Raw genomic sequence first — 12,853 nt, forward strand, 5'->3', positions numbered from 1 at the left:
GACTGACTTGGTTATTTTGGTATTATTGCAGGGACTGAGTTTCCCTTCTCTGTCGAACCAAATCGTTAAACTTAATTATTGAATCAACGCATAGAGACAGTGTCACGCCCTGACCATAGAGAGACTTTTTATTCTCTATTTTGGTTAGGCCGGGGTGTGACTAGGGGGGGTGTTTCTATCTAGTCATTCTGTTTCTATGTTGGCCTGGTATGGTTCCCAATCAGAGGCAGCTGTTTATCGTTGTCTCTGATTGGGGATCATATTTAGGCAGCCATTTCCCCACTATGTTTTGTGGGATCTTGTTTTTGTGTAGTTGTCCGTGAGCACTCCAGACGTCATGTTTTAGTCATTCTTTATTGTGTTTTTTGTGTGAGTTTCATTGATTAAACGTGGAACTCTACGTACGCTGCGCCTTGGTCCAGTTCTTACGATGAGCGTGACAGACAATTTTTATAATAAACTCCAATGGCTTCATACTGTTAGGTACTTGCATCAGTGTCAGAGACGGATTTGACTGTGGTTAACGTTGGATAATTATCATGACATGTTTCTGTGTGTACAGCAAAGAGTTTCTTTAATAAACATTGTATATGCACTTCTGTACAATTTGTGTTTACAGTCTGCAGTCCATGAAGACCTGACGATATCTGGTGTTGCTGGCAGGAGAGACTGGGCCTCTGAGGTGGCTGGTCACAAGCCCTGGCTCCTGATCAGGACCCTGAATCAGGAGCCGTCGCTCTTCCTTCCCGAGTCGGAACGGGGACCGAATCGCGAGGTACAGAGACTCCACCAATACACAGAACACAATCAGTGGACAGGTGGACTGAACAACCTCAGTCCAGGTGGTCATCAGAGAGACAGAGGCTCCAGTCAGGGATCCAGTCTGCAGCCCAGACCCTTTTCTTCACAGTCTCAGTGCAGGGATGAAGCAGGGCCTGGAGCTGATAAAGATAGACCCTCCTGTTCCTATGATACAAACACCACTGTAGCCATGATGAACAGAGCAGGTCACCCTGGGCTTCAGCCTTCACAGAGAGTGGTGGGAGACCCCCCTGGTGATAGTCTAGCAGCAAGTCTGTCTTCTCCTTTAGGGTCTCGTCTAATGCCTGGTGACTGGGTTAATAGAAGTCCTGGGCCTGGGTCTAGCCTTCCTCAATTACCTCATGGTTACCCCACCAATACAGACAGGGTCAGGATGGGCGTTCACCACAAGAGGTACCTAACCTATAACACAACACACAATCCCAACAACACCCAACCAATGGCTAGAGGTCAAGGAGGGAGCTCAAAGACTAACCACCTGAGGGTGGTGGGTCCTGCTTCTACCTCCTCTGGTGTCATTGGATCACAACATGGGAAGCCGAGCGTTAGCACGGACGAAGAAAAGCCATACACCTGCCCCACTTGTGGGAAACGCTTTGCTAAGGCGAACTATGTGAAGAAGCACCAGACCATTCACATCAAGGAGAAGCCCTTCAAGTGTAAGCTGTGTTACAAGAGCTTCTCATTCCTGAGTTACCTTATCAGACATAGGAGTGTCCACAACAGGGAGAAATCATAGCATTGTGTCTTGAGATGTACACAGGGGATATCTGGAAACAATTATTTAGCTGAAATATTATATTTCACATGTGAAATGTCCTGGAGTTTTGGGGGGATTACTAAGTCCCTCAGTTGAGCATCTGGGTAAATTCACATTCTCACATGTTACAGACATGTTGTTTAGTGTGCTGGCATAGCCAAAACACTGTCATGTTACTGAAGAGTAACACTATATTCCCCCTCTGAATTTGGTTTTGTCTATGTTCTATTCATAATAATATGTCCCTCTTTTTTTTATTTTTACAACTGTTATGATACCCCTCCCCCACACACACACGCACACACACAATCAGGTTGTACCTGTTCCTTTATTTACTAAAAATAGGTGATCAAAATACACCCTCTTTTTATAACACCTTTATAACAAGCCAGGTCTGCTGAGATGACATAACCCCAAGGTCATGCTTTCATCGAGGAAGAGGTCCAAAAACAACCTCTACTGTGGCACTTTCCCCTATAGCCCTCCCATGGCACTGGGTAGTAGGTTGGACTTCTCCCTAATCAGATATTTGTCATCCTCCCCTCTATCAACGTTCATCTCCCATGTCTTTTATGTGCATTATTGTTATGCATCTTCCATGGTTGTCGCAAACATTGCCACTCAATAATTGACTTCCTCAGCCACACAAATCATTGCCTGACGAATCAAACTGAATTGTTCCGCTGTTCTATCGTTCGCTACATATTCAGTCTGAGACTGCCATCATTGAAGTCGTTTGTGGTGACGTCAAAATAAGGAGTGTTTTATAAAACAAAGTCATTAGCGAATGGAGCATTTCTAACCAGTCAGTATCAAAGACAATGATGAATTTTCAAAACGCAGCTTTACCCAATGTGTGTTCTGGCTCAGGCCCAACCCATCAGTGTCTGGGGCTAATCAGAACAGATAGAATGTGTTTGCGTTTTAGGAATTGTCAGGGAGGTACTCAGATCCAGACTCATTGCGGAGCGTTTGGCATAGCGTTTGGGTAGCCAGGCAAAACAAGTCACACTCAAAGTTAGCTTTATTTATACTGACGTACGTCACCGTGTCAAATGGCCTGAAGGCTTAAGGTCTTGTAATGACTGGGGTAAAATATTAAACATGAACGAATGTGCACCTGTACTTGAGATTGCAGAGTGACTGGATGGCTCTTCAAACTGCTTAGGAGGGTAATTAACCACATGCCCCTCATTAACCCTTTGTTAATTGTCCTTTGAAATGGGTTTGCGTAAACTGTTTTCAGAGACAGTAATCAGAGGCTAGAACAAGGACAGTTGAATAGTTACCTTACTGAGGTGATGTAGATGGAATAAAATGTTTGTTCAACTATGTTCTTGCTAACACACTGTTCTTTCTAAACAATTCTGCTCTGAGTTTGAAAGATACTGTAGTTATCATGAAGAGGATTTTTAAATTAATAATTAGGAGCCCAATTAGCCGACTCCAATGGCGAAAGCTAGTCTTACCGGCGTCCAACACAATGGAAAAGACATTAGACAAAGGACAATTTACATACATTAACGTGTGTGTGTGTGTGTGTGTGCGCATTAATCAGTTACACACGTCAATACATCCACACAAAAAGTAGGTGACATGGGGGAGAGGCGTTGTGTCGTGAGGTGTTGATTTTATCTGTTTTTTGATAACCAGGTTTGCTGTTCACTTGCGCTGTATGAAATTGAATGGAGTTCCATGCAATCCCGGCTCTGTATAACACTGTACGTTTCCTTGAATTTGTTCTGGACCTGGGGACTGTGAAAATAACCATGGTGGTATGTCTGGTGTGGTAAGTTTGCATGTGTCAGTGCGGTGTGTAAGTTCACTATGCAGACAATTTGGAATTTTGTTACACATTCATGTTTGTTATAAAAAACAAGAAGTGATGCAGTCATTCCTCAACTCTTAGACAAGAGAGACAGGTAAGAGTATTGATATTAGCCCTCCGATTACAATGAAGAGCAAAAAGTGCCACTGTTCTGGGCCAGCTGCAGCTTAAACCTGTTGGGGCTAGGGGGCAGTATTTGCACGGCCGGATAAAAAACGTACCCGATTTAATCTGGTTACTACTCCTGCCCAGTAACTAGAATATGCATATAATTAGTGGATTTGGATAGAAAACACTCTAAAGTTTCTAAAACTCTTTGAATGGTGTCTGTGAGTATAATAGAACTCATATGGCAGGCAAAAACCTGAGAAGATTCCATGCAGGAAGTGGAAATCTGATTTGTGGAATCACCTTCAACACTTTGCCTATGAAACACACCGTGAGTTAGGATTCATTTAGCACGTCCTAAGGCTTCCACTAGATGTCAACAGTCTTTACAAAGTGGTTTGAGTCTTCTCCGGTAAAAACTGACTGAAAGAGAGGCTTGGAAATTTGGTCATAGGGGGAGGGCGATTACTACTATGATGCGGGCGCCCATGGGTACCCTTTCATTCCGAAACGTTTAGTAAGACAATGCAATCGTCCGCCTTGAATATTATTGAAGCTCTGATTGAAAAAGGCCCTAAAGATTTATGTTATACAACGTTTGACATGTTTGAACGAACGTAAATATATATTTTTTGCACATTCGTGACGACAAGTCCCGCGCGCCTCGTACATTATGAGTAGCCTTCGGTACGCGCTAACAAGAAGGAGCTATTGGGACATATTAACTTTTTCGAACAAAACTACATTTGTTGTGGACCTGGGATTCCTGGAAGTGCCTTCTGATGAAGATAATCAAAGGTAAGGGAATATTTACAATAGTATATTTGATTTTAGATGGTTCCAAGATGGCGCTAACCTGTATTGCCTAGCCTATTTTTCTGAGCATAGCACCTCGTTTATTGCAAAGTGTGATTTCCCAGTAAAGTTATTTTTAAATCTGGCAATGCGGTTGCATTCACGAGATGTTAATCTATAATTCTTTGAATGACAATATTACATTTTAACAATGTTTTCGAATAGTAATTTTGGAAATTGTAGCGCTGATTCACCGGAAGCATTTGAGGGAAAATATTTTTTGAACGTCACGCGCCGATGTAAAATGCTGTTTTTATATATAAATATGAACTTTATCGAACAAAAAATGCATGTATTGTGTAACATGATGTCCTAGGAGTGTCATCTGATGAAGATTGTCAAAGGTTAGTGCTGCTTTTAGCTGTGTTTTGGGTATTTGTGATGCATGCTAGTTGCTTTGAAAATGGCAGTGTGATTATTTTGGGCTGGGTACTCTCCTAACATAATCTAATGTTTTGCTTTTGCTGTAAAGCCTTTTTGAAATCGGACAACGTGGTTCGATTCAGGAGAGGTGTATCTATAAAATGGTGTAAAATAGTCATATGTTTGAGAAATTGAAGTTATAGCATTTGTGAGGTATTTGTATTTCGCGCGACGTGATTCCACTGGCTGTTGACTAGGGTGGGACGCAAGCGTCCCAGGTTCCCAGACAGGTTAACCTCTATGGGACCGGCGGGACGAATTCGTCCCACCTACGTAACAGCCAGTTGAATCCTGTGGCGTGATTTTTAAAACGTTTGAAATACTATTACTTCAATTTCTCAAACATATGACTATTTTACAGCTATTTAAAGACAAGACTCTCGTTAATCTAACCACACTGTCCGATTTCAAAAAGGCTTTACAACGAAAGCAAAACATTAGATTATGTCAGGAGAGTGCCCAGCCAGAAATAATCAGACACCCATTTTTCAAGCTAGCATATAATGTCACAAAAACCCAAACCACAGCTAAATGCAGCACTAACCTTTTATGATCTTCATCAGATGACACACCTAGGACATTATGTTATACAATACATGCATGTCTGTTCAATCAAGTTCATATTTATATCAAAAACCAGCTTTTTACATTAGCATGTGACGTTCAGAAAAAGCATACCCCCCGCAAACTTCCGGGGAATTTACTAACAATTTACTAAATTACTCACGATAAACGTTCACAAAAAGCATAACAATTATTTTAAGAATTATAGATACATTACTCCTCTATGCACTCGATATGTCCGATTTTAAAATAGCTTTTCGGATGAAGCACATTTTGCAATATTCTAAGTACATAGCCCAGCCATCACGGGCTAGCTATTTAGACACCCACCCAGTTTAGCCTTCACCAAAATCACATTTCCTATAAGAAAAATGGTCTTACCTTTCCTGTTCTTCGTCAGAATGCACTCCCAGGACTTCTACTTCAATAACAAATGTAGGTTTGGTCCCAAATAATCCATTGTTATATCCAAACAGCGGCGTTTTGTTCGTGCGTTCTAGACACTATCAGAATGGTAAATCACGGTCGTGCGCATGGCGCAGAACGTGACAAAAAAATTCTAAATATTCCATTACCGTACTTCGAAGCATGTCAACCGCTGTTTAAAATCAATTTTTATGTCATTATTCTCGTAAAAAGCGATAATATTCCGACCGGGAATCTGCAATTAGCTAAACAGCCGAAGGAAAATACTGCACGGGGTCGAATCCCGCACGCGCCTAATTCCATTGTCCTCTGATGGGACACTTGGAAAAGGGGATTCTGTGTTTCAGCCTGAGGCTGCCTCGTCATCGTTCAGGTTTTTCCCGGGTTCTGAGAGCCTATTGGAGCCCTAGGAATTGTCACGTTACAGCTAAGATCCTGACTCTTCAATAAACAGAAGCAAGAACAACAACACCTTGTCAGACAGGGTACTTCCTGCATGAAACCTTCTCAGGTTTTTGCCTGCCATAGGAGTTCTGTTATACTCACAGACACCATTCAAACAGTTTTAGAAACTTTAGGGTGTTTTCTATCCAAACCTGAACAATAATATGCATATTCTAGCTTCTGAGTTGGTGTAGGAGGCAGTTAAAAATGGGCACATATTTTTTCCAAAATTCTCAATACTGCCCCCTAGCCCGTTAACTAGGTCCTTCTTTGCAGCACTTGACCATATAACTGGACAATAATCAAGATCAGATAAAACTAGAGCCTGCAGGACTTGACCATACTTTTATTTTTTTTTAACCTTTATTTAACTGGGCAAGTCAGTTAAGAACAAATTCTTATTTACAATGACGGCCTACCAAAAGGCAAAAGACCTCCTGCGGGGACAAGCTGGGATTAAAAATAAATTCAATAAAAATATAGGACAAAACACACATCACGACAAGAGAGACAACACAACACTACCTAAGACGACAACATAGCATGGCAGCAACACATGACAACACAGCATGGAGCAAGACAACATGACAACAACATGGTAGCAACACAACATGGCAGCAGCACAACACGGTAGCAGCACAAAACATGGTAGAAACATTATTGGGCACAGACAACAGCACAAAGGGCAAGAAGGTAGAGACAACATTACATCACGCAAATTGAGTCTGAATGAAGAACGACTGGACAATAATCAGGATAAGATGAAACTAGAGCCTGCAGGACTTGTTTTGTGGAGCGTGGTGTCAAAAAAGCAAAGCATCTCTTTATCACAGACAGACCACTCTCCATCTTTACAACCATTGAATCTATATTTTTGGACCATGACAGTTTACAATCTAAGGTAACACCAAGTACACTGAACAACAATATAAATGCAACATGCAACAATTAAAATGATTTTACTGAGTTACAGTTCATGTAAGGATATCAGTCCCAAAAAATTATATAAAAGTGGATTTAACATGACTAGGAATACAGATATGCATCTGTTGGTCACAGATGCCTTTAAAAAAAAGTAAGGGCGTGGATCAGAAAACCAGTCAGTATCTGGTGTGACCACCATTTTCCTCATACAGCACAACATCTCCTTCGCATAGAGTTGATCAGGCTGTTGATTGTGGCCTGTGGAATGTTGTCCCATTCCTCTTCAATAGTTGTGCGAAATTGCTGGATATTGGCGGGAACTGGAACACGCTGTCGTACACGTCGATCCAGAGCATCCCAAACATGCTCAATGGGTGACATGTAGAGTGAGTATGCAGGCCATGGAAAAACTGGGACATTTTCAGCTTCCAGGAATTGTGTACAGATCCTTGCGACATGGGGCTGTGCATTATCATGCTGAAACATGAGGTGATGGCGGCGGATGAATGGCACGACAATGGGCCTCAGGATCTTGTTACAGTATCCCTGTGCATTCAAATTGCCATCGATAAATGCAATTGTGTTTGTTGTCCGTAACTTATGCCTGCCCATAGTATAACCCCACCGCCACCACGGGGCGCTCAGTTCACAACGTTGACATCAGCAAACCGCTCGCCCACACGATGCCATACACACTGCCTGAAATCTGCCTGGTACAGTTGAAACCGGGATTAATCTGTGAAGAGCACACTTCTCCAGCGTGCCAGTAGCCATCGAAGGTGAACATTTGCCCACTGAAGTCGGTTACTACGCCGAACTGCAGTAAGATCAAGACCCTGGTGAGGACGATGAGCACGCAGATAAGCTTCCCTGAGATGGTTTCTGACAGTTTTTGTGGCTGGTTTTAGACAATCCCACAGGTGAAGAAGCCAGATGGGGAGGTGCTGGGCTGGCGTGGTTACACATGGTCTGTGTTTTTAAAGCCGGTTAGACATACTGGCAAATTTTCAAAACCGACATTGAACATTCAATTCTCTAGCAACAGCTCCGGTGGACATTCCTGCAGTCAGCCAGCTAATTGCACGCTCCTTCAAAACTTGAGACATTTGTGGCATTGTGTTCTGTGACAAAACTGCACATTGACAAGTGTGGCCTTTTATTGTCCCAAGCACAAGGTGCACCTGTGTAATAATCAAGCTGTTTAATCAGCTTCTTGATATTCTACACCTGTCAGGTGGATGGATTATCTTGGCAAAGGAGAAATGCTCACTGACAGGGATGTAAACAAATTTTGGCACAACATTTGAGAGAAATAAGCTTTTTGCCTTACTCAAGAAAGCAAAAAAGAGACCATGTTTGTATGCGGCTTTATTAACTCAATTATTTATTTATGTTACATTCTTTGCAAACTGATATGTGACATGTATTAATGCCAAAATAACATGCAAAACAGGCACAAAAAGCAGCCCCAACTGTTTTTGCTAAACAGGTGGGGCTCAAAACAGGTGGGGCTCTGCCCTGTTTCTTTCCGGCTTTGAGAAATTTCCAAACGAAACACTGCATAGTCGTCGTCTACGAGTTTACAGACATCTGCCACGGCTGCATTCGCTAGCACCTCCATGATGGAGGCTATTTGAGTGTGTAAAATTATACAGTTAGCCATTGTTAGCTAACGTTAGCAGACCACTGAGAAGCTAGAAAGAATAAGCATGACCTAGCAAGAATAATGCAGCATTCAGGTGCTAGTTGGAACTTGGAAACGCTGACATTTCCGGCTTGCTAACTCATTGTAGAAAGATTATCTACACCCAACTCTCTTATCCCTTGCAGGTATCTAACAGCATGTTACAATACAATGCAAAACAGCAACAAATTATATATTTAGGTAGTTGAATTTGATAAATGTACTGCATTTCAGCTTCATTTCAGCAGAGCATGTGGTCATGAAAGAGAGTTTAGTTCACATTCCTCTGTTGTAGACAACAGATCCCACGGGATTTCCCCCAATTAGAAAAAGGAGATACATAGACAGTCAACGGACTGAACTGGGCTGTGAGTGTGTGTGTGAAGGGCGAACTGACAGGGCTGGAACTACGGGGTATACCAACGATAGCCTACGCTGCTATTATGACAAACAAAGAAGAGGACAGCGTCACGCTTATGCAGGTGAAGGGTTTTTTAAACCAACAAAAATAATTCTACAAGGAGCTGTTACAACTGCAGGAAAATAGCTTTGTCCAAATACTGGTAGATTCAAGATTGGACAATTTGACCAGAGAGGTCCACAGCCTGAAAAACAGTCTGCATTTCTCCTAGGGAGAGCTTGATGAGTTGAAAAAAAGACGGCAGCAACATAACTAACTCTGAGTCCAAGAGAAAAGACAACAACACTGTCTGTGAATCGATGTTGATAATGACAGGGAAACGGTAGTACCTAGAAGGACAATCAAGGCAAAATGACATCGCTGTGGATGGAATCCCATAGTCTCCACATGAGACCTGGAAGGAGTCCGAGGAGATAGTGAGGAAAATGATTGATGGAAAGTTGCAGATGGATCAAGAAAGATTGAGGTCAAGCGAGCCCACACGACTGGAAAATATATCACCAGTAGTGATAAAGTTCCGAGGAACAAGGACAAGGTGGCTGTTCTGGAGAGAGCCAAGAACTTGAGAGGAACCAACATCTTCCTAAACAAGGACTACTCTGAAGCTGTGCGCAAAAGGCGAAAATAACTGATCCCAGAAATGAAGGCTGCCAGGGAGCATGGGGACATTGCTTACATCTGATAAAAAAGGTAAAATAGGGAATGCTTATATTTGTCCTGTTTCACTGCATGTACAAGTGGGTAACCTGTACGAGTGTGAGGTGTGAATTGGAAACATGTGTTTTTGCATATTCCAACTCCCCCTGAGACTAGCAGCACACAACTCTGCATCCCACTGCTAGTTTGCCTCTGAAGCTAAGCAGGGTTGGTTCTGGATGGGAGACCAGTTTCTGCAGGAAGTGGTGATGAAGGGCCAATAGGAGGCACTATTTCCTCTGGTCAATAATTTTTTTTATCCCAATGCCCTTGTGTAGGGTGCTGTCTTTCAGATGGGACATTAAACGGGTGTCCTGACTCTGTGGTCACTAAAGAGCCCAAGTGTCGTGTCTCTGACTTCTTTAATGTGATGACAAGCTACTTTATCAAATCGATTACCTAACGTTTGATTGATTACGTGATTGAATTAAACCATGCAACAATTAACTCATTAATAACCTGGGGCACCACAGAAGAGTTAGTTTATATAGAGCTTCTATCTCCCGAATCCACTAAAGATCTGAAGATCTTTTATATCAATAGCTGTCAATCAGAATTTAATTATTCTATATCTAATATCAGCCTCATCTGAACGTCGTAAAATTCTTGGTTATCTGCACAAACCCAGCCTTTACTATGAATCATCCATACCCAAATTGGCTCAATTATTTATTTACTAATTAAACAATTACAGAATAACATTATACAGTAAATATCGTCCCTAGTGGACGAAACAAAAGCAGTTTGGTTATAACACTATCGATTCAGAGAGGAAAAGGGGGGGGGCAAGGAATACAAAGGGACATGGATCTCTATCGGACATAGGAAGCTATTCTCTCATAAATATGAATACAAATGCACTTTAACATTCGCTCGTTCGATAAAGGAATGTAATCAGTATTTACGATTGAGCTGGTATTGTGAGGCTCTGGTTTGCCCAGTCGAGGTCGCCATTGTCCTTTGTAGATTCTGCCGGGTCGTCGTGGAGTGAGAAGTTGTGGTTTTCTGCGTCGGTCAATGTTTTTACTAGATTTGCTACATTTCCAGCTGCAGTCTGTTAGGCTGTAATCTAGGACTCCCTTCTTCTTGAGTGATCAATAGTTCAGAGTTTATACCATTTCACGTGCTCTCACATTTTCTGGCCTGTAGGGTTGAATTAGAATTAGCCCTTTTTAAACATGAGGACAAGTTCTCACATTATTTGGAACTGAGGTGACTTTTCTTCACGGGGGCTTTTATTCTAGAGTGGAAAAGGGGTTGGTTCATCATTTCCAACCAATGTCTATTCACTTGGGCGGGGCCACTGACTGGGCACACGTTACCATAAAACAAACACTTTTCATTTTAGAAGACTAAATCACACTTATCTTTTCAAAAGTATTCTTATACTTTGTCAAGCATTTTATCCAACATTCAGATGCAAGCCTCATAACTGAGGAACCTGTATAAACAGAGTTAGGGTAATGTGGCTGTATTGTCTTTCATGAGGTCCCAAACATGAAACAAAATCAACCGGGTCGTAGCTGGCTTCTCCACCGACCGTTTCCACATTCTCCAAATTAGGAACAATGTTTAATTATCCAATTCGGGGAGGTAGGACTATTTGGCGGGAGAGTTCCTTTGCTCTACTGTGACCCTCTCCCATACTGCATGGTCAGAGAGACAAGAGTCTCTGCAAGGAATTTATGACTTGATTGTAAAGTCATTGTAAATGCCTGTTTTTAATCTTTGCTTTTCTGTAAAAAAGGCTTTACACTTTTTTGTTTGATAGAACAGCCTCTGGTATTATTTATAATTGAGTGTTTACACTGTACCAAATTGTAAAAAATTATAACTCCTTTTTCTTGATCTCCTTCTTGTTATTATTACTATTATAATAATAAGTCATGTCATTATCATTAGTAGGCTTAGTATAGCAGCCTTGTATAACCACCATCGAGCTGTAGGCCTGTTTAGTCAATACCATAACTTACTTAGGACTACATTTCAATACTTCTATAGGCTACTGTATCAGTCAATCAATCATTCATTTGTTCATCTCATCACACAGCATACGAGTCATTCATGATTTGAAATGCATTCAAGCATTTTAATTTTAAAATAAACCGAGCCTGGAATAATTAGCTTAAACAATAAATAAACCGTTCCATTTCGGAAATTGCATTCACAAATATATTTTAATGTTTTTAGTCTTTGCTGTAATTACGGCTTGAAAAAAACCCCGTTACAACAGACTCTCTGGTACACTGATACTTTATTACACATAATATGCATGCAGTGCTGGCTTCTTACCTCTGTTTTCTTGATCTCCAGTATTTTCCACAACTAGTCACATGTATTCCACTTTCCCTTTACCTCCTGAGCAACCTGTAAATGTTCCCCCCTTTTGAGTTTATTTGTCATGTCCTCTGCATCCATTTTTGTGTTATGGTGTTCAGAGTTTTGTTATAACCAATTTATTGATGTGATTATGATATGCTATGGGCATGGCCTGCCCACTCATTAGGCAGGATTAGGGGGCCTTTTCTGAGCTAAACAGACCAAGACGCACCTCCAACACCAACACATAAAACCTCACATAATTCTGCCACAAAACAATGACAATTTCTCTCAACCAGTGGCATATGGGCTTTTTAAGTGAGCGGTGATGCCGCCCTTTGATAAGCAGTACCTACTTTGTCAAAGGCAGGGGCGTAAAATATTTTGCTTGTTCATTCCCAGCGCGCCTCTCCAGGGTGCTGTTGGAAAGATGCATCTCTCAGATGCGCTCAACCAACATTCAGTCAAAAAAAATGATCTAACATAAATCATGCAGCAGCTCTAGGATCTGGTAGAAAGAGTGTGTGGCCTTTTCTGTAGTCTACAGGTTGGAGATAAAATGTATGACAATGTAATGAG

At 41.6% G+C, this 12,853-nt stretch overlaps 1 protein-coding gene across 1 annotated transcript in view; it reads left to right on the forward strand.

Annotated features, from left to right (window-relative positions):
* The window catches only part of LOC115201896 (zinc finger protein 768-like), a 39,617-nt gene extending 36,703 nt beyond the window's left edge, over positions 1 to 2,914 (forward strand). The window contains exon 7 of the mRNA XM_029765778.1: positions 620 to 2,914. Within this exon, the coding sequence (XP_029621638.1) occupies positions 620 to 1,561 (942 nt within the window). The 3' untranslated portion in view covers positions 1,562 to 2,914. The remainder of the gene's footprint in view (positions 1 to 619) is intronic.
* The last annotated feature ends 9,939 nt before the right edge of the window (positions 2,915 to 12,853 follow it).

Source organism: Salmo trutta, chromosome 11 (genome assembly GCF_901001165.1).
Source record: "Salmo trutta chromosome 11, fSalTru1.1, whole genome shotgun sequence".
NCBI classification, from domain to species: domain Eukaryota; kingdom Metazoa; phylum Chordata; class Actinopteri; order Salmoniformes; family Salmonidae; genus Salmo; species Salmo trutta.